This window comes from Corvus kubaryi, unplaced genomic scaffold, assembly GCF_017639235.1.
Source record: "Corvus kubaryi isolate FWS band 111438036 unplaced genomic scaffold, C.kubaryi_AGA036_p1.0 37308, whole genome shotgun sequence".
Lineage (NCBI taxonomy): Eukaryota > Metazoa > Chordata > Aves > Passeriformes > Corvidae > Corvus > Corvus kubaryi.
The window spans coordinates 15,771,772-15,799,155 of record NW_024581096.1 but is presented as its reverse complement, the minus strand read 5'-3'; the positions used below and the strand labels follow the sequence as shown (position 1 = coordinate 15,799,155).

At 51.3% G+C, this 27,384-nt stretch overlaps 1 protein-coding gene across 2 annotated transcripts; it reads right to left on the bottom strand.

The window, feature by feature from the left end:
- NOL6 (nucleolar protein 6) lies at positions 1–27,305 on the bottom strand. 2 transcript variants are annotated; one of them, XM_042028735.1, is made up of 26 exons: positions 27,244–27,305; positions 26,920–27,132; positions 25,460–25,576; positions 25,023–25,202; positions 24,260–24,428; positions 22,425–22,559; positions 22,117–22,280; positions 21,802–21,922; positions 21,409–21,467; positions 21,145–21,246; positions 20,499–20,614; positions 19,948–20,125; positions 19,424–19,546; positions 19,120–19,268; positions 18,345–18,420; positions 16,390–16,530; positions 15,983–16,094; positions 15,609–15,763; positions 15,213–15,376; positions 14,619–14,771; positions 13,344–13,441; positions 12,319–12,443; positions 12,068–12,157; positions 9,753–9,950; positions 1,479–1,580; positions 1–385 (listed from the first exon to the last, which is right to left on the bottom strand). In XM_042028735.1, exons 1-26 carry the CDS (start codon positions 27,247–27,249, stop codon positions 236–238), a joined length of 3,396 nt encoding a protein of 1,131 aa, XP_041884669.1. In that variant the 5' UTR covers positions 27,250–27,305; the 3' UTR covers positions 1–235. The 2 variants fall into 2 exon arrangements, with proteins under 2 accessions (XP_041884669.1, XP_041884670.1); XM_042028736.1 differs by lacking the exon at positions 25,460–25,576.
- Positions 27,306–27,384: the final 79 nt, after the last annotated feature.

Here is a 27,384-nt window from a genome sequence, read left to right as displayed (position 1 = left end):
AAAACTTTATCCCATCTTTATATTTTCTTCAAAATAAAAAGGCATTTGTATTCTTGGAAACAGTAATAGATCCCACTCTTTTCTGAAGAAGGTATATAAACATAAATAGAGTAAAACATACAGTTCTAGGATTTAGAAAGCTAAAAGGCTTTTTTAGGACTGATTTATAAAAAGGAACAGACCCAGAGTGAACAAACTGCTTCAAGACAGGCCACTCTGACACCTCTCAGTGGTTTCAGATAGTCCATTTCTCTGTACGAGCTTCCACACTTTTGACCAGGCCTTCTCCCAAAATCTCAAAATCCTCCAGAATTGCCTCCACATTGGGAACACAAACCAGCTCGTTGTTCAGAGTTGTCACCTTCCTTCCTTTCATGCTGGCAACCTGCAGGACACAGAAAATATTGCACAAATGGGAGCACCTGCTCAGAGCTGCACTGCAACCTCTTCCAGCCCCAAGTAAGAGAAGTAAATTCCTCTCCTGCCTTGTCACATCCAAACCCTGCTACACCACTGCACCCAGTTCCACAAGTTCCACTTCTCAACACTATCAGTGCTCATTTTTAGAGCTAACAAAGTGCAAAAGTGACCCTTCCAGCCCCTTTTAGGGTTCATCCTGGAGCCACAGTCCAAAGACTGCAACGAAGTCAGGAAGCAAAGTAATGGCCAGGGGCATGGTGGGATGACAAGTGTGCATATGCATGGCAGAGCCTGTGTGAGCAGGGCACAGGAGTATGCAAAGGGGATCACAGCACAAGGCTGAGTAAGAGCTGCTTCTGCTCTGCTCTTTTGGTGGGTGTCAAGAGCTCAGGTGGGAAGATATCCTTGGCTGCAACAGCGGCAAAAACAAAGCCCTCATGTTTAATCCAGCCAGACTCAGCTCAGATGCAAGCATCTCCTCCTCTGTTTCACCAGTGTGAATAACTGAGTTTCACAACAGCAGCCAGGCAGAATGGTCAATGCCCTCTGGCCGTGAAGAGAGGGGAGATAAATCACCCAGAGACTGACAGCAGAAGAGCCTGGGCTGCCAGCTCCGAGCCATGAGTAACCGGTTTCTTTGCGTCTTTCCTTCATAGAAAGCAGCATGAATCACTCCAGTGTGCCTCACACCTGGCTTAACCACGCTCTAGGGTTTGCCAGCCCACACAGTGCAGCTGGAAAACAGCTCCATGCATTGATGGGACATGGGCACTCTGCACCTGGGCTTGCCACCCTGGATTCTTGTGGGTTGGGTACTTCTGGGTAAGATCCTGAAGCCATAAGAATGGGATAGTCTATTTCCCTTCTCAGATCTGCTGATGACTGAAGGCACTGTGGTCACAGCCCTGTCTTGGTTTCTCCCCTTCTAAGATGCAACAGAAGTATTATCTCCATTTCTCAAAGGGCTTTGTGGCTGATAAGAGTTGGACAAAGCAATTACCAACAGAAAAAAGGCTTTCAGGATAAATACAAAGTTTAAAGCAGAGACAAAAACTCACCTTAAAAGCCTGAGGCTGGAAGCTCAAAGGTTTCCACAAAACTGCAATTACTTCCCCACCATGCTTGTCATAGAAGAACAAGGCAAGATCATCGAAGGCATCCTGGGTAGAAAACAAACACAGGTTGAGAACAGTGACCCCCTCAGTGACAACCCACTGAGTGTCCCTCACTGTGGTCCTCCATCAGCTGACCTGGCACTACCAAGCTGTACTTCCCCAGTGTCCAGGAATCATGTCAAAGATTTCACAATCCATGAGACAGAAAGAGGCAGGCCCTACCCAGCAGGCAGTCCTGCCACAGTACATTTCATGGCACCGAAGACAAACCCCAAACCAGAGGCCAACATCTCAAGCTCTGCAATCTGTGCAACCAAGGTATCCAAGCTCCTTCTTCCACCAGGATAAACCCCACGTGAGCTGTCAGCACACAGTGTCCAAAAAGGAAATGTAAGAGCAGAGATTTTAAGTAACACAGTGCTCTGTGGGGTGCAAAGAGATGGAAAGCTCAATGGAGGCCCTGCAGGAATCTGTCCTCCCTGCCTCTTGTGTTTCAGCAGTGGTGTCGGTGAGCATCTCCTTTGGTGGTGCTGCGCAGCAGAGATCAAAGAGAGATCTTGCACAAAGGGATGACTAAAGCCCATGGTCTGGCTTCCCCCAAACCCACACAAGCTGGATTCCCAGGGCTGCAAGGAGGCAAATGAGCATCACAGCAGAAGGAAACAATGCTGTGTGCAAGCAACTTCTCAAACACAAAAGTCTGGCCCTACAGCTCATCACCCAACATGCTGATACCAAGAGATGTGTACCCTGTAAGAAGCTGACCAAGACAGCCAAGCAGCTGCTTGCTGATACTTGTTTATCTTGGTGGAGATTAACATCAGGCAACAAGACATACTTACCAGGCTGAGCGAACAGTCCCCAGCATCAGTACAGGAGAAGCTTCTGCAGAGGGTTTCACCAGCCTTAGAACAAACTATTGCCCCAAATACAGACTCTCTGCTCCCTTTTCAGCCTTCTCCTCCATCCCCTTAGTTTCCCAGCTTTTACCAAGAGAGGTCTCTGCTGGCATCACCATATCATGAGGTTTTCATGAGGATGTGCATGAAAAGAAAATCAACATCAAAGACAAGCTTGGATGGGGCCTTGTATGGACATACCAGGATTGCAGTAGGTAAAAAAAGGTGTACTGGGTTGGTGTTATCAGTGAATCCTACAGGGCGAGGTGGCATTTTAAGAAAACAGACCTGATAAGCAAGGAGGGGTGGTGTTGTCTGCAACCTCTTCAGACAGATTTGAGTTTGGACTGTTGTTGCCCTCACAGAGGGCAACAAAATTAGGTCATCAAGATGGGAAGATCCCAAGAACTGCCAACTCACCCCACTCCATGGGCTCTCACAGGGGCAAGCCTGATCAAGGTGTTATTTCACCCAACTGTCTAGAAAAAACACTGTCTAAAAATACATTGAGAAAGAGGCAATCCACCCTGGCACTTCTATGCTGAGAGCAACAGGTTATGCCCAGAGCCCAGTCAACAGGAAAGGCTCCTCTTTTAGCCAAAGAGCAAAGAGCAGGAGGGAGGGAAGCTCAAGGATCAGCAATAAAGCTCAGGGCACGCTGACCACCAACATGCAGCTTTCCGAACCAAAGGGGAGCAGAGCATGTGTGAACCTGAAAAAGCCCAGCTCCTCTGCAGGGCGAGGTCTTCAGTGCCATGCAATGCTCCTTGTGAGAACAGCATTTTTCACAGATACATCTTGCTGGACAGAAGCCAGTAAAGCATTTGCAGCAAAGAAACCCTCCCAGGCTCAGCTAATTTCCCAATAAAACCACTGTTTGGTCTGATACCATTTTTTTCCCAGACAGCAGGGAGCAGATGGCAGATGTTAAAAGGACGGCATCCAATTCAAAATCCCAGCACTTGTCCTGCCCCCAGCATCATCCATGTGGTAGTACTTCAGGCTGGCCTACCAAGCTGTGGAGATGCCCATCCAGTTCTTGGGAAATTGCAGCACTAAAAGGGTCTGGTGTATTAGTCACTGCACTCCTGTTTGTTCAGAGGCTTAAGGAGTAAAAGCAAACAGTTCACCCTCCTTTCTACATCCCATGTTCTCTGCCCAGTGTCACTGGACTTGTTTGAGCCTGCAAACACCTTCTTCTGGCAAAAGTTTCAGAGAAAAGAGAGAAAAGGCAGGGAGTGTGTTTGTTCCCTTCTCAAGCTGTTCTTTGGTTGCAATTCAGCTTTCAAGGCCCAGGGAAATCCCTGCCATCAGCAAAACCTACAGCTGGTTCCCACTTTGCAGAGACATGGGGACCTGCAAGCTCAGGGCTTCAGTTTAGAGAGGCCTCATTGTCCAGGGAGAAGGTGTATATGGCACCTGGAAGAAGATTAGACAGAGCTTTGTAAGAAACCATGCAGCTTAAAGGAATGACAAGGGTGGGGAAATGTAGTGAGTAAAACAATACCTGGATCTAAAATGCGATTACCAGGTTAAGCAGCTCCATCTGAAGCATGGATTTTGCAATGAGCTAAGTGTAACTTAGTTAAGTATCTACTAGTTGTTAGGCATCTACATTGTTAAGTATCTACTTGTTGCTAGTTAACTATCTACTAGTTAAGCATCTACACTGTTGTTTAGGGATAGGGGTTCTTCCATCTCACCCTTTATCCACCCATTTTTTTCACTGCTCCTACAAAGAGATTAGGACCATTGCATCACAGCTGCTGGAAGAGCCTTTTAGGGAGGTCTCCACACACAAAAATGTGTCCTACAGTAGCATTTCCTCGTTCAACAGCAGCTCAGAAGGCAAATGCATCAGTAAACATTTGCTCAGTGCTCAGAGCATTTTAAGTGCTCTTAGCAAGGAATCCACCAGTGTAAAACCCTATTAAAAGCTACTTACTTCCAACAAACATTTGTGGTTAACGTTTTGAGGTCCCTGTCACCCTATTGTGACCTGCCCTGATGCTCTCAGTTATGTGACACAGAGCCTCCCCCACGAGCCAGCAGAGCAAGGAGCACTGTCCAAGTAACCCCAGGCTGGGGCTACCTCTGTGACTTTCTTTTAAAAGACAAACGAAATCCAGGTGTAAAGTTTAGGATTCAGCTGATAAAAAGGTTTCAAACTGATTTCAAACCATGCAAACTTTTCCACCTGAGAGCCACATACACACCCTTGTCCTGGGAATTGGGGCAGCAGGAAAAAAACACATAAAGGAAAGAAGGCACCCGCATCCTCCTGGCTGCATCAGCAAACATGTCAATCCACCAAACCATTGAGAGAAAAGCCTTCTGTTACTTCCTGCAGGACAAATCCTCCAGGGCCTTTGGGAGGGCATTACCAACACAGAAGAAATGCAGCCACAAGTCCCCTGTCAGCTCTCCCCAGGAGCACACGGGGCTGATGCCTCGCTGAGCAGGTGGGCACACACACACACACGTGTGTATCCACCCCCAGCCCTGGGCACAGTGCTAAGGGTCTCGTAGTGGCTCTGCAGCTCTGGGAGCAGATGATTTCCTGCCACCTCTGCCCTTCCAAGGGCAAAGATCCAGACAGGAAATTTCCTACATAATATGAGAGCCCTCAGAGTTTTTTCAGCTTGTCCCTGTCTACCTGGTGTCACCACAGGAGGAGTCAGCTCTGTCAGTCAAAACAGGAAGGGAGCAGACTGACCTCGAAAGATTTCACCAATTCCAGCTACATCACATAATCACAGCTTATATATTTTAGGAGACAGATATTTTTTATTATCATTAATTCCTTCCTAACATGAAGTAGCACATTTTTACACCATGAGAGGAAGAAAGGAAAGGGCTCCAAGTCTTCCCGATAGCTCTTGCCTTAAGGTGCAAAAAATGCAAAACATTGCTTTAGAGGGAAGGATGTTTATAGTAAAGCAGGAAGCATTTTCCTGCTCATCCACACAGAATAGATCTCACAGGATGGGCAGCTCCTCTGCAACAAGCTCTTCCTCTGGCATGTGCAGCCCAAGAAAGCTAAATCTCAGTGAACAACAGCACATCCCATCAGTGAACTGGTGAGACCAGAGACTCAGTACGAAATGTGAGGTCTGTTCACAGCCATAACAGACAGACAGATGGACATGGCACAGGCAGCTTCACCCAGCGTACCCCACCATAAGTGAACAGCTCTGGGAGGTGACCAGAGCCTTTGGCTTTTGTGAGGTCTGGAATGCAGGCAGACGGGCATGGCATGCATAGCCACAAGCCCTGTGTCCTCTGGATGGTCTCCTGAGTCCAGAGAACAGCCAAGCCACCCTGAAGCAAAAGCTGCACTGACTAAGCCTTCTCACACCACATCCCTAGCAAACATAGGGGGATTCTGCAGCTCCACAGCCACCATGACACAGACCAGCAGTCATAACAGAGACTCAACAGGAGCTTCATCTGAGACACTTAAATTCAATTTCGCCTTGCTGGAGAATCCCTACCAGAAGCCAACCCAGGGTTTGCTACACAAGGTGCTCCAAACTGTAAGTAGCAGGGAGGCTGTTGATGGGCTGGTGCTCTAGAGAAGCCCTCTCTGTGGGATGTCTGGCACACAGGATCACAGAACAGGCCTTTTCTATCAGATCTGTTCTAGAATTGAAGAATTTGCTGCCTGAATCCCACAGCCAGCCTTTCATCTCTACCCAGCCTTCCAGGCACCAGAGCAACTCATGCCAGTTCCTGCAGCACATCTCTTTGAAGAAGGAAAAATTCAAGCAGGATTCTACACCTCTAATTTTCTACTCTGATTAAGCTCCCTGGAGAAGGCACACAGCAATCCTTCAGCTCCAGAGCACTACTGCCTTGCTAATCCCTTTGACTTCAGAAGAACAGGGGCAAACAGGCTGGACAGAACAGCAGATCTCCTGGTTACTAGCCCAAACACACTGGGGAAGAAGCTACGCCCTACCCCTCTCAATTCAATCAAAACACCAAGGCATTTAAATCCTGTTTCCATGTGGAAATCTCAATAAAGGGCAGATGTTTCTTTTCTGCCCACAGAAGAACACAAAATCCCACAGCATCTGTGTGGCAGATGTCTCCCTTTGTTGCTACAAACCCATGAGGGCTGCACTGTCAGCCATGGCTTCAGCCCTGTTGCTCAGTTCTGTGGTTTGTGATGTTAAGAGAGAGCAAATTACTCTGAATCAAAGCCAGTCAGTTCTGTGTCCAAACTGCCTTCTCATCCAAGATCTCTCATAAAGACTCACTGCTGTCATCACGCTCCTTTCTGGCACCAACTTCTTGCAGGGTTTGGATGACCCCCAGGGCTCCCAGTCCGCAGGACAAGGAGGAGCTGAACACTACTTAGAGCAGCAAGAGCCAGGGAAGGAGAAACAAAGAGGTGCTGGAGAGGCTACCAAGCAAAGCCAAAGTCAATGAAAAGCTCCTGCCTTTAAGCAACAACATCAGTACACTGAGACATGAAGCCAGATGATTTCTGATGGATGGAGTGGCTTCTACTGACAGCTCAGCATCACCAGCTTCCAGTGGTCCTGCAGTGCAAAATCAGCTTTTGAGGCCTTCCAGCCTAACTAGATATGGTTGAGTTCTCCGAGACCGTGTGCAGCATCACCTCTGTGATTTTTCCAAGAGAAGAAACACCTGTTTGCCTAGAAAAACAGATATTCATCAGCCCCTCCAGCTCTGCCTGCTACTGATCTGGATGCTGTGAATGACAAGCAAACTGTTACTGCAAGATACCTCCAATATGACAGCCATAAGGGAACAAACCATATCTAAGAGCTTTCGAGACAAAGAAAAGCCCCCCAGACAGGGATGCTGAGGCAATTTCAGGCTCTCTGCCCCACAGCACATTCTTCAGAGAAAGCTTCAACAAGTTCATGATCTGTTCCCTCCTAAGCACCCTCAGGTCAAAGAACAAGGGACACCAAGAGAATCAACACTGCTTCCACAAGGCAATGTGACCTTCGCTCACATCCATCTTTCTTCATTGGGATGTTGGCGTACTGGATTTAGGAGCAGCTGTAAATTTGCAACCTGACCAAACCCTATTCCAAATCTATTATAACCTGTATTAATAAAAACAGGCAGTAAAAAGCAGTAAAAATTCAGGCAGTTTGGATGTCACTATTGACTGGACCAAGTAAATCATAATTGCCTGAGGATTAATAAAAGCTGCCTTCCAGGAAAATCTCTTCTCTACCTTTCACTTTCAGAGCCACTTACTGACATCAACTTGTCTAGATGCATGAAAGTGTCCTATAAACTCTGATGAGTTTCCTGATTGACTCCCTCAATCTACAGCCAGATCTGCTGCAAGCATTTAACAACCTTTCCAGAGAGCTCTCGCAATCACCTCATCCAACATCCTCCAGTTCCTCTTTACGCAAGCAGTCTTCCTTCTGTCAGGTTTCCACAAGGGCTGCTTAGCCCTGACCCCTTCAGAGATACAGAGGCTCTGTCCCCATGGATCTCCAGCACCTTGGCAGCTGCTGAAAGGTTCTGTTCAGCTCTAGAACCCACTTCTAGCACTGGGTGGAAAAGGATTTCAGGCTTAAAAAACTCCATCTCCTATCCACATCTATTCCTCTTGGCTGAGGTTATATGGCAGCAGGTCAAACAGTCATCATTGAAAAGGGAGGGGCTGGTCTTGACATGACTCCTCAGACCCAGACACCGGGAAGGAAAGTTAAAGAGCCAACAGTTCCAAATCTGCTTCCTGCTCCCTTTTAAAACACTTGTGAGGGATGCTTCTCCCCTTTCTTCTTGCCCCAAGAAATCCCCCAGTGTTCTCTACAACATGTCTGCAGGACCTCCAGGTCCACCTTCCTTCTCAAAGGGAGGAGAGCACTGGGCACCTCCTCTCCCACCTGTCCTTCCAGCTAAAGAAGCACTGCTTTTTGCAGGGAAATTGTGTGTCAACTTTGAGGTCTTCCTCAATTTCATGAGGACTTTCACACAACCCTGTCTCTCACTTTCCCACCACCCAAGACTGTCCCAAGCTGCTGTGGGTGACAGGAGGACTGAGCCTGCACCTTGGCAGACCTGGAAGCTCTGCTGAAGCCACAGCAGATTCCCATAGGCACAGGTTATCATGCTCTGTGGCTGGCACACAGTTGGGGGGTAACAGGGCTATGCCCAGGATGAGAAAACCTTCAAAGAAACCCTTGCAAGTTTTCTTTGCCCAACTCCTAAGGTACCTGGTTAAGGTGAAAGGGGAGCTTGAACTGAAAGGGCCCAGAATCTTCCGGCCCAAACTGAGTTTCAGTTCAGGCACCACTTTTTCAATGGTGGCCAAACATCAGGACAGGGAGGTAGGAAACCCCCATCCATGGAGACAGACGGCATTCGGCAGGACTGGGCTCTGTGCAGCCTGCTCTAACATGAAAGCTGGCTCTGTCCTGAGTGGGGAACAGGGCCAGAGACCCTCATAGCCCCCTTCCTGCCACAGCCAGCCTAGATTCCCATGCTGACAGTTCTGACACTGCTCACAGCACTCCTGTCAGTAAGGGATGATGGCACTTCCAAGTCAAGGCAGGCTTTGACAAAAAGGCACCAAAGCCCCACCTCTCTGCACACCCAACACTAGCATTTAACCCAGCTACCACATCTGAAGTGGGAAGGGCCAAAGTGCCAGATGCTGCACATCTGCAAAGCACAGGCTGTCCAGATCCAGGGAGGATCACTGCTCTCATCCAGCACCTTGCATGTCTCCCCAGCTTGCCAAGGCTTTGGCTTGGCCTCATGGTGGAAAAGAACATGGTTGATGACTTTGGATACTGATGTTCTCCATATTCCCACATTACCAACTTCCTCTGTTATTACGCATGCAGTCAGACACAGAGAAACCACCCTGTGACCAACACTGATCCCCTGTGGCTCGCACAACCATTGGCCTAACAGCAGAAAGCCTACTGGGACCATGCCGTGGATACCTGTACATCCCCCCAGAAACTGTGTGTGGTTACTGCCCATCGTGCACACCAATCGGTGCAAGAAGCCACGAAAAGTGAATTAACTGACTGGAAACAAATGGCCTAGACACTTTCGTGCTGAATACAATGCTCTTCAGCAAAAGCTCCTGGTGTTTTGTATCTGAGCCCATTCTCACGTCACAGCAGCCCTCCCATTTCCATGGAGGAGGTGGCGCATTCATCAGGACTTCTGCTGGAGAAGCAATGTCCATCCCATGCAAACACCTAAAGATGTCACCAGCCACGTCCTGCAGTGGCAGGCAATCCAAATGCCAGAAGGGAGCTCCCCCTTGGGCACCCCCTCTGCCTCCCCAACAGGCCGTGCTTACCCTCAGGTCCTGCAGGTACAACTGCACAGGGTCATAACCCACCACAGGAAAGAGGATATTCACAGCAGAGCTGTTCTTCACCACACCACGGGAAACTGATTTCACCGGCCGGTCCACGCTCTCCAGGTGCCGAGGAATCTGGTTTGGATTCAGGTGGATCAGGACATCGTAGAAGTCCAAAGGAGGGCGGAAGACCATCTGCACGGAGAAACAAATAGTGCTACTCAATACAGCACAGAAGCAAGCAGGAGAGGTAAGAAAGGTTTCCCAAGTCCTTGTTTGCACTTTGTCCCCTTCTCCTCAGAAAGCAGTAAACCGAATTTTTTGTGAGATTAATGTTAGAAGTTTGTCACGGACCCCAGGAAGCCTACTGAGTAAATGCTAGTGGGGTGGGCAGCTGAGAGAGGGGCAAAGAGGTGAGCTGAGGTAGATAACCGCACTGCACATGGCAGAGTCTCAGGATGAAGAGGGGAATCAAGAAGCCAGCAGGAGCTGAACAACACCCAGGGGACACAAGGAGCTGCTCAATAATAGGACGGCCCCATCTGTCCGCCAGGATTTGCCCCAGAGGGCAACAGCATCTTCCATCAAGCAGATAGAGGGTGAGAGCAAAACCCTGTTAATGGAGGGCAGCAATCCCAGACACGTAAATATTTGGACAGGCAGGATCTAGCTGTGGATACAGCTGTATTAAAATGGAAAAAACTTAAAACTATGTGTACATTTTCAAATGGAACAAATGATGCAGAGACATGAACAGAGAGGCATGGGACACTGCTCTACTCGGGACTGAAAGAAAACCCATGGCTTGGAGCTGGTTTACAACCAGGCTGGAGAGAACACACATGAAGAACATCAGTGACCAGCACTGAGTCACTCCTAGCTCTAGTCCACACAGACCACTTGTCCCACCCAGTGCCCAAGTCCATGGCTTTCTGTGTGTGCCCTGGGAGCAAACCTATGTCTGCATCTTCATGACAGCAGGCACATCCCATGGGACCCAAATGCAAAGACAAAAAAACAACTTGGAGCACTCTCTTAGAAACAGGAGACAACTGTAGAGGAGGCAACTCCAAACTAAACTGGAAAGGCTATTCCCTCCTCCCTGCCCCAAGCTTTGCTTACAAATGCATTACCAGCCCTGGAAATGGCACCCCATGTTTATCCCTAAGGAACATCACAGGCCTGAGAGGACACTGGCACAGACCAGAGGGATTCCATGGCAATAACAAAAGTTCCCACTGCAACGGGCAAGAGGAAGGAAGACAGAAGGTGGCCCAAGGAGGCTGAGTCAAGGTGTTGGGAGGCTGCTCTTGCCAGGTGACAGCTCATTTTAGAAGCTAACCCTTCCCAGCTCACCCCAACAGTGCACCTCTTGAATTTGAGTCTTGGCCCGGCACTGTGACTGCAGCACACTGGACATGTCTCATTCCTTCACAGCCCTGTAACACACGCTGCTACTGCCTCAAGTACATCTCACCCCATAATACTTCCAGTGCAAAATGCAGCAGGACTGAAAGCAGTGTTAGTAAGTCCTTTTTATATTGCCTAGGCAGAAAAAAATCCATTCTATGTGCTGCTTTCTGGTTTTGGTTTTAGTTTGGGGTTTTTTGTCCCTAATGTGAATCTGCCGTATCTAACCACTGCTTGGCTTTTTCAGTCCTTTCACCTTCAATTTCCTGGTTCACTACTTGATACCCCAACAAACTACCCTTCAAAACACATATACCTCCCTTTAAAGGGCAAATGAACATGTCTACATCTACATGTCTCAGGTCCACCGCAGTAATGAATGTTTTAGTTTACTTAAAAAATAAAACCACTGAGAAACTGAAAAGGGTTAAACTACAAAGAGCTTTACTACTCCACTCAAACCAAAATAACATTGTCCTGGAGTGCCTGGTACTGTCCTGCCAAAACCTCCAACACCCTGAGCTTGGTTAGACTTGAGCACACAAGCCAGATTTGCACAGCTACTCCAAAACAGAGTCTCCCAGAGGAACCATTTGATCCAGTCATGGACATACTACTACTGGTTTGGCACAGGAATATGGTGGGTTTTCTCATGTTCCAAGAAAACCAGAGAATAAACTTGTCCTAGTCACCCCAAGCTGCAGTGCAGAGACGGGTCCCCCAGAAGCAGGGTGGCACAGAGGGACACCAGCCTGCCTCCTCCCATCCTTGCAGCTCTACATACCAGGGCAACCACATGGCCACAGCCTGAAACCTCCTAGTACATCCCAGTGACCACCACCACAGTCCAGTCTGCTTGGCCAGAGCCTGAAAACCCTTGTGCTGCTGCCCCAGGGGGTTACCTTCATATCCTGGTCGCTGAGTGGGTCCATGAGCTGCTCCTCCAGGACACGGAGAGACTCCAAGGCAAGTAGGACAAGGCGCTGCAGGATCTGGGGAGGGAAGGAAGTCAGAGGGTGAAACTTGGCAGTCCTGGATGTAAAAGAGACCCCACTCCCTCAGAGGGCTGCCAGAGCTGGCTCCAGCACTGGGAACAGGGAACTGCCCCAAGCCAGCAGCCACCAGAGGCAAGCTGACAAAGGGCATAGCTCACCTGTGCTGAGGGGCGCTCCCGGGTCCACATGGAGCTCCACTGGTCTTTGGGGGTGGCCAGGAACATGACAGGGAGGCGAGAGCGAGCTGCTATAAACTTGTTCTTGATCTCTGTGCAGACAGAGTCTGGAGAGGGCAGGCAGACAGGTGAGATGCTCTGCCCCATCCACAGCCCTCCACCCTCATCACCCCCATCACAGCCAGGAAATGGCAGCACAGCAGGATTTACCCCCTCCCACCCTCTGATCCCACAATACGCATGCAACCAGAGCTCCTTCACCTCGGGCTTGCTCCTCACTCTCATTAGATGGACCTTTGCTCTAAACCCACTCAGGCGGGCTCAAGCATGGCAGGCACTGGAACTGACACAAGCTGGAAACTCACATTGTAAGCTAGTGACAGTTTGTATTATTCAAATAGTGTTCTATCTTTTGTCTTTTATTTCCCCTCAAATGGGGAAATAAATAGCTCTTTAGTTCCTTAAAATAAGCTGGAGGGCGCTTTGGAAAATACCAGTTTTCAAAACCCAATTCTCTCCCAAACACCTTTACCTTTTTTTTATAAATCTGCTTTAAAAGCCGGGTGTAACTATCTCCCCCACCCCATGACTTTGCAGAGTCAAGACAATCCCATGGGCTCTTGTGGCTCCAGCATGTATCCAAAAGACAATCAACAGACAAAACACTAGAGGGCAGGAACAGAGGGCTTCAAAGACACCACCACATGCAACACCACCCACACTTGTCACAGATTTCAACAAGACCAGAAGGAGCAGAGCATCATCACTGAGATCCACCTTCTCAGAGGCAGGCAAGAAAAAAAAAAAAAAAAACCACACATGGCACAACCAAACCCATCCTGTAGGCAAGTTAAACATGACAGGACAGGAGTAAAGGAGTGGAAAATCTCCTTGCCCCCAGCACAAGCTATGATGCTTTCCTGTATCCAGGAGATCTGGAGCCAGGCACTGACTGAGGAGGGCTCAAGAATCTCATGTTGCAGCTCTCCTAGCTGCTGCCTGCTCACCTGTGAGGCCAGTGTTTAGGTTGACAATCAGAGGGTTGTTTTTCCAGTCAAAGGTTGCCAGCAAGTTGAGGAAGCGCAGGAACCCCACCTGTGGAGAGCTGCAGGCAGGACAAAACAGCTCAACATCAGCATTTGCTCTCCTGGCAGCAAGAAGGGCTGCACTTGGGGCTGACTTAGTGGATGCCCAAACCACATGCAACCCAAGAAGAGATGTCTGTAGTGGGAAAGGGAAGTCCAGAATGAGTTTGAGACACTTCCTCTTCTCCAAATCTCCAGGAAAAGTCTTTCCCCCCTTGTTCCCCACTCCTCAGGAAAAAGAAACCAGCAGAATGTGAATCATTGCCCCCCCGCAGCTGCCCCATCTCCTGATGCTCTTCCCATCCAGACTCCTGGGTCTGGAGCAAGGAGGAGGTGGAGAGAAGGCTGCTCCCATCTCTGGTGCAGGTCTGAACACCAGCCAAGTTCCCAGTGTGCCTCTTTCCCTGCAACACAACACATGCACAAAGCCAGACAGCTGGGAAGATGGGGATTCTGTTATTTTAGGAGACAAGAGAGCATTCTAGGCATCAGACTGCTGTTCCTGCTACTTTGGGAAAGGAAACTCTACCCCGAGTGCAGGGCAGAGTAACCTTTTGACTCCACACAGAACAAAAACATTTCCTTTAACTTCATTTCACTTCCTCTGGGCCCCACAATATCTGTCTGCCAGGGACCAGCAAGCAATTGGTTCTCTGGGGTTATCTACCAACACACTGTTCCATTCAGCTTTCAGGGGCCGACCCCTCGTCCTTCCTTTGGAAGCCTCCTCCAGGAAGAAGGGAGGCTGGAGGTGCCAGCACCCCTACAATCCTTCCCAGGGAACCCAGGAGCCCCAGCATGCTGGTAGCCACAACACAGCCCTCACCCTGCTTCTCCTGGCCATCACCCCCAAAATGAGAGGCCTCACCAGTCCTCCAGAAGGCACAAGACACCCTGCAGGTGCACCCAGCACCTAGAGGCCACAAGGACACTCACTCCCGCCCTTACCTGCTTTCCCCCTTTCTCTGCAGTGCACAGGACAGGGAAAGCCACAGCCCTGCAGTGCTAAGTGTCTCCATCTCCTCTGGCAACTCCCAACAGGACTTCGGACAGTGTTTTGGCAGCACAGGGGCCTCATGCTCCCTGCTATGAACTCTCCCAACACCTCCTGCCTGAGCAGCATCCCACCCTTCCTCCATCCCAGGTAATGAAAGGGACTAAATCCTCATCGGGCCAGCCTGGGCTCCTCATCCTCACCTGGGTGGTGTGAACGGGGCTGAGTGGAGGAAGAGAAATGCCACAAGGAGGTCCACACACTCCTCAGAGATGCTGTCACTCAGGAGCTGGGCACTGATCCAGCGCTTGGCCAGCCGGGAAGTGCTGCCGAACACAGGGTGCTGCTGCTGGAGCCTGTGAGGAGGGAGACATGCCACTGCTCAGCCCATGCATCCCAGAACCCACAACAGCCTCTTGGCATTTCGCAAGAAAGAAGAGAGGAGCAAAAATCTGCAAGGAACACTTACACAGCATCACAAGCACAGGGACTTTCAGCAGGTGCTGAGATTTTGGGGGGAAGAAGGGAAAAAGCTGCCTCATGCTCTTCTCTAACCATGCTGCTTCTTAGTACTTGTTTCCCCACACCAGCGAACTCAGGGTGACAACTTGTGCCACGCACACCCACACCCATCCCTTAATCCTTCTGGAGAGCCTCTCACAAGGTTGGCTGAAGAGCCACTTCCCACAGCAAGCTCCTCTACCCACCATCTCCCTCCAGCATCCACAGGCACCTCCATGCTGGTTTCAGCCACATTCCACATTCTGACCCCCTCAGGCACCTTCTGCCTCACCTACCCATGCAGAGAGCTGGTTAGATAGGGCAGATGCAAAGTCTCCAGCTCCAGCTGCTGAGATTCCTCTGTGTCCTGGCACTTCAGCATCCCTTCTGGGGTGACCACTTCCTTCAAAATCAGGGGCTCCCGGTGGTAGGCTACTTGGAGACGGAAAACGTAGCCATCCTGAGATGGGAGCACAAGGCAAAGTCAGGCTTGGTGGTGACACAATCAGCATGGTGTGTGTTATGCTGACCCTCAGGGATACAAGAGCAGCATCCTGACATCAGTGCAGTCTCACCACACTCTTTCCTAGGCCCACCATCCAAATACTGGTTTTGTCCAGTGGGACCACTGCCACAGCCCCCCCCCCCCTCAGTAAGGTCAGGCCTGGAAAAGGTTCCAGGGACCCCCCCACCTTGTACACGTCAGTGTGGGTGACTGCAGGCCTGCAAACCAGCTGGTGCTGCTGCCGGAGGAGCTCAGCCAGCTGGAGGTGGAAAGCGGCCTTGATGCGCTTGATAGCTCCTTTGTCCTGTGGCCACTGGCCACTGCCTTCCATGTGGCAGATGACTGGGAAAGAAGGGATAGCAGGAAGTCAGTGAGTCCCACACAGAAATAAGGCGTTGGATAGGGGTGTCTGGAACTACAGGTTATGGCAGGAGGGCAGGAGGAGCTACGGTTCTGTTCCTGCCTGCAGCACACCAACACAGCAATAACAGAGCCAGCATCACTGCTTGCCTCCACTTCCCTCCACTGGATCATCTCCCACTCACATCTCTCCCCACTTACCCTTCAAAGGGGTTATGTAGGCTGGGCAGGGCTTCTCCTCTGAAGGAAGCAGCAAGTGCTTGCTTCTATTATGGAAGGAGTAAATCGGCTTCATAGGAATGGGAGGAAAGACCTGAAAGAGAATAGCCACCCAGCAACTGAGAACAGGGAGCAGAAACCTCTTGACAATGTGTTTCCCCTCACCCAAACCTCCCACACCAGCAAAGCCCTCCAATACAGAGGATTTGGTCAGCTTGTGCACAGCTAACACAAAGGACAAACAGCAAAGAAGAGGCCCCACATCGCCCCAAGGGCTCTCAGGAGCCACAAAACCAGTGAGTGACCCATTCTCTTGGTCCTCCCTCACGCCAGGGTACACCCCAGCTCGCTGCAGACCCCCATGCATGGCCATGCCCCGGGACACTCACATCCGTGTAGCGGAAGGCTGGATGGACACCCTGCACAGCCGTCACAGTCAGCGGCAGCTCCTTCAGGTTCCAAAGCTTGCGGCTCAGGTCATTGTAGGAGCAGACGACGCTGACCATGGCCTCCTCGCCCGTTCCCGATGCCTGCAGACACAGGGAGCCTCTCCATGCACCTCTACTGCTCCTGCACTCAGCTCACCTCCCTCATGGGCTGGCATCACAGCCAAGCTCTGAGGAGCCAGCACTGCTACCCCAGGGAGCAGCTTCTGGCAAGAGCACTCAGCAAAATGGGGAGGTCAGAAAGAGAGGAAAGACAAGGGCAAGGCTGGATGTGACTCCCCAGCAGCCACAGGCATCCTAGAGGCTGCATTTCCAGTGGCAAATACAATTATTTCTTTTGCAAAACACTAAAGCAGCACCAAGAGCTGTACTGGCAGCAATCGCTATAATAAAGGAGAAGCCAAGAATGATCCGGGAATAAAGAGATCACACATTGGCAAGGTGAGAGCCCTGCCACTGTCTCCCCAGCAGTTACCATGACGTCAACAGAGGCAGCAGTTAACAGAAAACTCCACTGACTACATCCTTAGCCAGGGCAGAGCTCTGGAGCATGGCAAAAGCAAAGACAGAAAACATTCAGAGCATCACAAGAGCCTTGTGGAGGGCAGATGAGAAGCACCAAAAGGAGAATTGGTGCTGCCCTCCCTGCTTCCACCTCCCCAAATAACAGCAGAGGAGCTTGAACAGGGAGGACACACTGGTGACACCAAACCACCCAGCTCAGAGGCAGCTGAGAGCCACACAAGGAGCCAACCCGCCTGGAGTTTTCTGACCCTGGGCTCTCCGGCGGAGCAGCAGCACCCTCTGTGGGGTGTGCCACAAACAGCAAACCCCGGCCTGCCTGTGGCTGCACCCTTCCTCTGCCTTTATCCCCTCCATCCTCACACTGCTGGCTCCCCAGGCTGACTGCACACAAACAGCTGGAAGACTAGACACCCCTGTACCCACCACCCCACACTCAACAGCAACTTTCTACTTTGTTCCTCAAGGACTGGCAACAATGGGACTCCTAAGCACCCCTCAAGCTCCAGGAAAGTGCATCCCCTGTCAGACTGGGGTGTAACAGCCCTGCTAACCCCAGACCAGCTTGAAAGGACACAGCACACAGACCTTCCTGCCTCACCACACAACAGGCTGTGAAAATCAGCATCTCATCCCAAATCTGACACACAACTCTGCCCAGACTGCAATTGGTCCTGGCACAGGACATTCTTTCCATCAAATGTGCACCCCTTAGACCTTAAAAAGAGGAAAGGAAACAATTTCTTCTTCCATCTGACAACCAGGTAAAGAGCTGGTTGTACAAAAAAGACCAACTAAGTGTGCCAAAGTGCTGATGGCTCATCTCCAGACTTTAATTTCACAAGCTGGAAAGCAGAAGTTGTAAGGAGGGACATTTCCCAGCCTCCAAGACACATCTTTTCTATCTAAAAGTGGAGTTTCTTTGTTTCAGCTGCACATTCAGACAGAGTACAATCTAGCACTTTGCAATATGCCAGGAAAGATCCTTTTCGGGGGTTTCCCAGATGGACCTAACGGATGGGAGCACAGAATTGTCTGGCCCATGTCCTGCAGGATGCAGTACCTCAAAGGTGCAGCCAGAGGAGCACTGTGCGACAGCAATATATCCTCAGACATCTGGACAGAGGGGCAGAAGCAGAGAGAATAGGACAATGGGATGCTTGCAGGGGAAAATGAGGTGTGGGGAGTGCTAAAGCAAGAGGATTTCAGTAGTTATGCCTTGGCTGCCATAAAAGACTTGGTAGATCCTTACCCTTACTACATTCTCCTGGGAACCACCCAGCTGCCTCAGGGCCACTAAAATGACCTTCCTTACAGCCCTCCCCTCACTGCTCTTCCTGGAAAAAGCTCCAGCCCCACTGGGAGACCAATCATACCTCTTTCCCAGTCCTGATCACAGATTCCAGCAGGGCTCCTGTGTAGCAGATGGAAGACTCAGGAATGTCCGCATGCCTGCGTGTGAAAAGACAACAGAGCATTAAAGCTATGACATGCCAGCCCATTGATCCTATCGACACTGCATGGGTCAGCCCAAGGATGAGAAATCCCTCTCTAAACAAAGGTCCTGGTGAAAAGACAGATCTCTGTGCATTCCTCCCTTGCCCAAGTAATCCACCCAAAGCAGAATAGTAACTTGTGCAGCTTCACAGGATGCAAAGCCAAGTGTGCTGCCTTCCCTCACAAGACCCATCCTCAGGTCAGGATAAAGAGGCACAGGCAAACCCTCCTTTGTGTGGAAGAGGGCCTCACTTTTGGCAGACGGTATAAACTGCAGCAGAGAGGCTTTCCAATGCCATAGGGAGGACCCTCTTGTGAACCACTACAAGGTCACAGAGGATTTCATGAAAATGTCCTCCAAGGTCCAGACAGCTTCTCTTCCAGCTCTGACAAGCATCCCAGCACCCCATCTGCATGTTCATGTTGCCTCCTTGCCCTTAGCATCACCTCCAGCAGAGGCTACAGCACCAGGTGCTCATCCTCCCCATCCACTCTTGGGAAGCGGCTCACAACATCAGGACAACTAAAATGACTTCCAGACCTTACAAATCCGAAACACCTCACAAAGCACGAAGCTGACAATGGGGTCACCAGGGACAGGACACACAGCAGGAGAGCAGCAGTGACCCACAGCTGCTGCTCAGTGCAACTTACAGCTTCAGCAGGTGCCGGATGATCTGCTCAGGAATGAGGCGCTTCTGGCAGACTGAGCTGGCCTCCCACACCACCGCCTCACAGATGCTGCCATCCTGGAACCGACGCAGCTCCGACTTCTCTCCCCAGAAGGTCCGGAACTCCAAGGCCTGTGGGGGCACATTGACCAAGCCAGACCAGGGACACACGTCATTTCTGGGCCAGACAAAACCCTCCCACGATCACCAGCCAGCCTCAGAGCTGTCTGCAACCACAGCACAGCACCAGCTTTGCTCTTACTCAGCACAAGCAGGGCTCCCCTCACCTCGGGGTGATCAGCCTGCGGACCCTTCTCCAGGGTGCTGGCAGCAAACTCTGGGACAAACAGGAGCCCAAACGTCAGGGGCCCAACATCCTTGTGTTTTGGGGGCTCAGCATCAATTGGCCACTGTGGAAAAATGAGGAACATGAAGCACAAGGAGAGGTGAGGCTTGTGGAGGAGCAGCTTCTGGGATACTGGGATGTTAGATGAACCTCCTGCTATGTTCTCCCAGGTGCCCAGACAAGTACAGACAGGTAAAGCCTTATTTAACAGGTCTCTGCAATGAAAACAAAAGCAGTCTTCACCCTGCCCCATTACTGGACCAGGACTCGTGCCCAGACTAAGCCACACAGCTGCATCCCACAGCCCAGTGCAGAGCCTCAGGTTCTGTATTCCCAACAAAGGGAACAAGCCTGTCTCCTTCCCCAGTGAGCTGGGATGCCCTCCCTGTGCTCTGTAGTGCAACAAGAGACACTCAAGACCCCACAAGCTGCAAAGGATGCAGTGTCATTACCAAGCTGCATTACCTCAGAGATCTGGGGCATGGAGTGAGCCACAAGCTGTGCTCTCCCAGACAGACCACGTGCCAGCAGTGAGACAACGAAGGGCAGGGCCGCAGCCACGTAGTTCCCACCCCGATCCATCAGCTCATTCAGCAGCTGCATCTTCTTGCAAGTACCCTGAAGCTTGGAAACATGCTTCAGGCTATGGAGAAGAAGAGAAGCTGGTCACCTACCTCTGCCAGCAAATCCTTTCTGAGAGAAGGATATGTTAAGAGGATGGATGAAGTGGGGAACTGAGGGCCCTAGCCCAGGATGGCTGCTACAATAATGCACTTTGGCATCTCAGGAGATGCTGGTCACTGTTTCCAAGGCTTGCTACCCTCCTTCTGGGAAGCTATCTAGGCAGTAAAAGTGGAACAGCCCAGTGCAAGGAGGTACCAGTGTCCATCTCAGAGCTTAGCAGGGCCACCTCCCACCAGGTAAGTCCAAATCTACCCCAGCACAAAGCCAGAAGCAGCTCACTCCTCTTTGAACAGGCTCCCTCAGTACCACTCCACCAACACACTGAGACTCACTGGAAGACGTGGTCAAAGGTCCTGAGCATTGGCTTTGGGGTCATGAGCAGCACCTGAAAGCCATCCACCATCCGGTCATCCAAAATCTCCATAGAGTGCTTGGCTTCGAACTGGACCTAAGCCAGGAGGGAAGGCAGTGCAGGAGCATGAATGCAAAGGGGGAAGGAAAGCAAATCCCTCCAGCAGTGGTCACTTGTGCTCCCCCATCAGCCAGGGCCAGCCCAGTTCCATGGTCAGCAGCTTACTCAGATCCCAGTCTCTGTTCTTAGCATGAAGCCAAGTCACAAGCAGCTCTTGCTGCTGGCCAGATAGTCCCTTCTTAATATCCCTGCCATCAAGGTGGGGTTCTTTTCTCCTTTAGAACAGTTACATCTGCTAAACAGCTGCTTGGCTTCACACAAAGGTGCACACAAAGAGGGAAACAACCTAGCCACATCACTCCAGCAAGACTAGCAAGGCAGCAGTACATCTAAGTCTCCAAATTCACTTCCAGTCTTCAAAGCTGTAGATGGTAAAAGCTTAAAAAGCCACAGTGAACATCCTTCCCTGGTCCTACATCCTCCTCAAAGACATCTAACCACTCTGTGCCTGTCTGAGCTCACTCCTAAGACAGCACCTCAAGGAACCACCACAACCTGCACAGTACCTGGTGGTATTTGCTGGCAGTCATATCAGCACAGAGATTCACCAGTCCAGAGGGATCCACAAAGACCACTTCAAATGCCTGGTGGAAATCATCCAGAACAGGCTGGAAAAGCAAACATGGTCCTTAGTACTCAGCACATCACAGACACCAAGACACCCCAACATCGTTGCCATCTGCCATCCCTGCAACAGGCACATCCCTGCCCCAGAGCAGTGACAGTACAGACAGACACAGGCATGAGACCGCCCCCAGAGGGCTGCTTACCAGGGAGGGATCAGCATCCTTGGCTAGGCTGATCCCTGTCACGCTCAGGTCAGTGGTGGCTGTGGGCAGACAGGAAGGAACAAGTCACACCACCATCCACATCTCTCCCCCTGGTGACAGTGGCACAGTTATGTGTCAATACCACCAAGGTCTCACAACATCAACAGTGCTACAATATAATGCCAGCCTCCACCTCATGATGGGACTTACCCACCCTCCTGCAAGCTGCATCATCCAGCCCTGCTCTGCTGGCTCATCCCCTCCCGTCCATCCCTCCCACATGGGCTTAGCACAAGAGAAAGAAAAACCACAATGGCCTCTCCCCCCACTGTGTTCAGGCTTTGTGCAGAGACACCAACCTTTCCCAGTCCAGAGAGGCCCCTGGAAACTCACCCAGGAATTGCAGAGTGCTTCTCAACACCTGGTACCCACTCATCATCTTGACGATCTTGCGCTTCATCAGCAGGTAGGCAACAAGCATGGAGACCAAGAAGCCACTGAAGCACCCCAAGCCCTGTGAAAACAGAGGTACCACAACTCCATTACAATCCACGGGTTAGGATGAAACCCTAACACAGGTCAAAGCAAAGCTACAAGCCACCACCCCATGCACCAGGACCAAACCACCACCTTTTCCAGCCTAGGAAGGACAGCAGGCCAAAGGCAGGTTAGCCCGGAAAGCACAGCCTCCCCTGGCACAGGACATACCTTGCAGAGCTGCCGCTGGTTCAGCCAAACTTTGAGGAGGGCCAGGCCATCCTTCATGCCTGGGAAGTCCGTGGCTGCGTTAGACAAGAAATGCAGGTGGGAGAGCATCACTGTGTCACAGAGGATGGAGTTGTTGTAGTGGGGGGTCGGTGGCTCAGTGGCTCCTGTGTGGGCAGATGACAGCACGTTGGACCCAATCACCAACCGCCTGCCCAGAGAAAAGGGCGGCAGCAAACCCACCCGAAGGCACTGGGTGCAGTCTCTGCCTGAAACAAACAGCCTCATGTTCCCCCAGCCCCAGGCCCTACCTTCTTTGGGGGTGCTCTGCTCCATGAACCAGGTGGTCCGGACATTGTTCTTGCTGGGATGGAAGCGGCTGGGTTTGAAGAAACCTGAGTCAGGACAAGCATGGAGTCGGACAGTGACCATCTTCTCATCCTTGCCTGTAAGCACCAGGGGGAAGATGTGCAGGAGGAAGAGATGTCAGAAATTAAACTGGAAAAACACAGAGCATGCCCAGCCTGGGCAAAGGAAAAAGCTCCTTCCCAGCAAAGTTCTGCAGCAGTGGAAATCATCTCAGAGCACAGAGTGACTACATCCCAGAGCCAATGATGACCTTGAGGCCACACTGTTCATATCGCAGTCCCATCTTCCTCCCCACTGGCCAGCCTGGCACCCCCGCCTGCCCTCGCCCTGTCATGCCACGTCTGTCCCAGACCCCAATCCACTAACTCCTGGAGGCTGTGGGAACAAGCAGGCCCCAGCAGCCCATGCATCCCACATCATCCCATCAGGGAAGAGCCAGGCTGCACACAGGTTCCTGGGGAAGGCAAGAGGACGGTGGGGAACAGGGCTGGGAAGAGCAGGGAGGATGGGCAGTGCAGGACACAGACGTGTTTTGTAGGGTTTACTTTTTTACTCCTTGAAGTACCCACAGGATGTGCCAGCCAGTGAGGCCAAGGCTGGGGTGCCCAGCCAAGCTGCAGAGGAGGACTGGGAAGGGGAGAGACCCTGAGGACTAGACTCTGGATGAAGGGAGAAAACAACTGAGAAGCACCCAAAATTTATCATCAGTTGTGTCATACATGAAATCCCTAATTGTGCTTGGTCTTTGCACATTAAGTGCTTTAATTAATTAATTCTGAGTTAAATATTTTAAATGTAAAAATCAGCCCAGGTACAAAAATCAAGCTCCATTATCAGTGTTTTCAATTGTTCAAAGTAGTTTATTAAGACAGTTGCACCCTTCCCAGTTAAAAATCCCCAACTTATGCTCCCTTTTCAAACTTCAAACCACAAGAGTTACCTTTCCTGTGTTTACTGTATACTTTTACAAGTGTTTTGAGATGTGTTGGATGTATTTTAATATTTTTTTAGGTGTTTTTACTTGCACTTTGGCTCCAAGGACTAACTCCAAAAACCCCAGTTCTAATAGCCAGCAGCTATTTTTAGCCCCGTAGCCGTTAACCCTGTCGGCAAGCTCCGTGGCAACCTGAATTTTAATGAAGGCATTTTAGCACCCTTATCTCAACTAATACCACCCCTCTGACAACGATGAGCCATTGGCGGACGGAGATGATCTATCAAAGGGAAAGCACCAATCACTTTAAACCAAAGGGGCGGGCTGGGGCGGAGCAAAGGCACTATAAACCACCGAGACAGGCTCCAAAAAGAGAGAGACGAGAGGATCCCCTGCAGGCTAGCTGTGGTGGATATCTAGTGCTGGGCATTAGAAGCCTTACTCCTATTAAGGAGCCTTTAGTAATTTTTTTTACTTTTGGACCAGCCAAAAGTCAGCCCAGCACTGCAAGTTCTTTTTCTCTACCTGAGGTCCAGTGCTGTCTCAGCCAGAAGATCTCAAATCCCTGTGTTCCTGGGGCATACCATCTATCGAGCCATAGCATCCCAAATTTTTATATTTTTCTAATTTCTGTAATTGTTCAATTTTTCTGTTTTCAATAAATTATTTTAATTTTTATTTAACTAAGAGTTGTCTCATTTCTCACAAGTTGTGATGGCAGCCCCAGACTGATCCCTCCCCAAAGGGTCGCTAAACGGTACGAGACCGAGACCACCACCACCACCCTCCACCCAACACCAGTATCCAGTCACACTCCACACCAGAGCAAGGGTCAAGTCCCACCTTGAGGCCTCAGGAGCAGAATGGGCTTCAGATGGTTGCTGTTCATGTAGGCAAACCTCACACTGCCAAAGAGCTTCTCCTTGGACAAATGCTGGGCGATGTGGGCCAGGTAGAGGGCTCTCTTCCGGTGGTAGCGTTGATTCAGGTTATCTTTGTCCTGGAAGATTTCCTGGGAAGAGAGGAACGGGGCAGTGCCACCTCACCTGCCTGCTGAGCTCAGTTCAGTCCAAGGCACCTCACCACCCACAGCTCTCCCTGGCCCCACAAGCAGCCCTGTCTCAGCACCAAGGAGCTCCAAGTCGGTCGGGAGCTTGCTGCTGGCTCACCAGGCTCCAGGACTGCAGGAGATGAGCAGTCACACAGCCAAACAGGGTGTGCTTGGTCTCAAGCTTTTCTTATAAGCAAGTCTGGGCAGCAAGGGGAGGTTACCAGCCTCCAAACATCTCCCTCCCTGTAACACTGTCTTGGGAGCTGGCACAGAAATGCAATGGGGTACAAAACCAGACAGCATGCATCTCCCTGGCAATGTTCAGTCCAGGCAGAGAGAAGGAAGATGCTGATGAGGAACTAAGATCAAACAGCTGCAAGCTCTGATAGAGCAAGAGACCAGACCACACTCCCCAGCTCCTCAAGGAAGTCACGCTGCATGTCCAGATGCTGCCACCTCACTGAGGAATGGAGAGGGCAAGGGTCACAGAGGACAGGAGGGGACACAGCTCCAGGAGGCCCCAGGCCATTTAGGTGGTGGCATGGCCAGACTCACCTGTGGCATGGTCACTGCAACGTCCACATTGATCTCTGGCCTAAGACAGGTGCCCAGCAGGTAACTGCCCACCACCTTCAGCTCGGCTGGGGGCACGAAGTGGAACCTGCCCTTCACATTGAACGGCACTTGCAGGAACGGGACCTTCACATCCTTGGAAAGCCAGGCCTGGTCAGTGAGCTGGGAACAGACAGGACACACAAAATGCTCTAGGCATCAACAACAGCAGATGTGCGGGGACCAAGACCCCACTTCCCGCACAGCTGCACCCAGAGCTTAAAGACAGTGTCCCCCTTTTTCCTCCAAGAAAAAGCAAAGTATTTTTTTTTCAGAGAGAAAGTCCATGAGGAGCTCTGCTTGCAGAGCAACAGCAGAGCCTGCTCCTGCTCCATACAGGACAGGGGTCTTGCCACCTCTTCCATCACTGTGGAACATACTTCAGTTTCTGGGGTCTCTGGGATGGTGCTCAGCAGGCTGTTAATTTCATGGAGGAAGGCATCAATCTTCTTCTTCTTGGTCTCCTTCAATGTCACCTCCTTCAAAAGCTCTTCGATCTGTAGGGGGAAAGGGGACCCTCAAAGGCAGCTGCAACACTGGAATTGCTCTTGCCTTTTACCTTGTCCTTCAGCACCAACCAGGAGCGTGGTGCAAAGAGCAGCTGGTCAGCTAGGGAACACACCAGTTTTGTCTCCACAAACCCTACCTGGAGCTGGCAGTTTGATCAGTTCCTGCCATTTCCTGTGAGTTCTGGATTGCAATCATCTCCATCCCAACCAAGGTCCAGGCAAAAAACCCTGATGTAATTCACACATGCATAGCTCTCAGGAAGGCTGTTTATATAACAGAGAATCAGCTGCAGGAAACAACCACGCAGGTTCCCACCACAAACCAGGCCCTAGAGATCCTGCCACTGACACCAGCAAGTAGCCAGGAGATCAAAGCTGTTCCTCGTAAAAATCACCAATGTTAGAACCACCTGAGGGACAGGATGCCATCCAGAGGGACCTGGGCAAGCTCAAGGAGTGGGCCCATGAGAATCTCATGAGGTTCAACAACAGCCAGTGCTAGGGCTACACCTGGTTCGTGGGATGAACAGACCCAGAGCAGCCCTGCCCAGAAGGACTTGGGGGTGCTGTGGGTGAGAGGCTGGACATGCCCCGGCCATGGCATTCACAGCCCAGAGAGCCAAACGTGTCCTGGGCTGCATCCAGAGCCCCGTGGGCAGCAGGGGAGGGAGGGGATTGTGCCCCTCTGCTCCGCTCTGCTGAGACCCACCTGGAGCACTGCATCCAGCTCTGGGGTCCCAGCACAGGAGGGACAGGGACCTGCTGGAGCAAGCCCAGAGGAGGCCACAGAAGATGATCAGAGGGATGGAGGATGCCTCCTATGAGGAAAGGCTGAAAGCATTGGGGTCATTCAGCCTGCAGAAACAAAGGCTCTTAGGAGACTTATTGCAGCCTTCCAGTACCTGAAAGGGCTATAAAAGGGCTGGAAAGGAACTTTTTACGAAGGCATACAGTGATAGGAAAAGGGGCAGTGGCTTTGAACTGAAAGTGAGTAGGTTTAGATTAAAAACTGGGACGAAATTTTTCCCTGTAAAGGGTGGCGAGGCACTGGCATGGGTTGCCCAGAGAAGCTGTGGATGCCGCACTTTTAAAGTGTTCAAGGCCAGGCTGGATGGGGCTCTGAGCAACCTGGTCTAGTGGAAGGTGTGGCGGGGGAGGGGGGGGGGGTTGAAACTAGGTGATCTTTAAGGCCCCTTCAAGCCAACCTGTTCTATGTTTCTATGACCTAGTTACAGCTGATCTTCACCTAACACAGCTTGATAACCCAGGTCATCTCCGAGTCCGGGTCCCGCAGCCCCCCGTGCTCCCCTCGCGGGGCCCTCCAAGCTGACCTGAAGGCGCAGCAAGCTGGAGTGGAACAGATCCTCCGTCTCCTTCAGCTGGGTCATTTCCTCGCTGGTCGGTGGCTTGTAGAGCTCGGCGCGGCTCAGCTTGGCCGGCTGCGGAGCTGCGGCTGTCGGGGCAGCCCTCTTCCCCCGCCGCGCCGCACCCCCGGCGGGGGGCTCTGGGCCCTGCTCCGCCTCCTCCGCCGCCTCCGGAGAGCCCTGCGGGGAGAAGACAGCACAGCATAGCATAGTATGGCTTGGCTTGGCTCGGCTCGGTTTGGTTCAGATCATCCCCGCGGCCGCCCCCGGCCCGGACCCGCCGCCTCTCACCGCCATGGCCGCCGCCCACGTGGACCCCCGTCACCACGTGCGGCGCCGCGCGCCCCGCCGGCCGCCGAGCGCCGCTCCCTATTGGCCGCGCGCGGCAGCGCGGCGCTTCCCATTGGCCCCGCCGCCCGCGTCCCGCCCACG

Bases quoted from the DNA above. Each gene is read 5' to 3' on its own strand.
- NOL6 (XM_042028735.1), bottom strand. The intron at 20,126-20,498 runs GTGAGTCTCAGT...TCTTCTCCATAG, and splicing joins ACCTTTGACCACGTCTTCCA to CCTGAAGCATGTTTCCAAGC. The intron at 1,581-9,752 runs GTAAGCACGGCC...TTTTCTACCCAG, and splicing joins TGTACCTGCAGGACCTGAGG to GATGCCTTCGATGATCTTGC.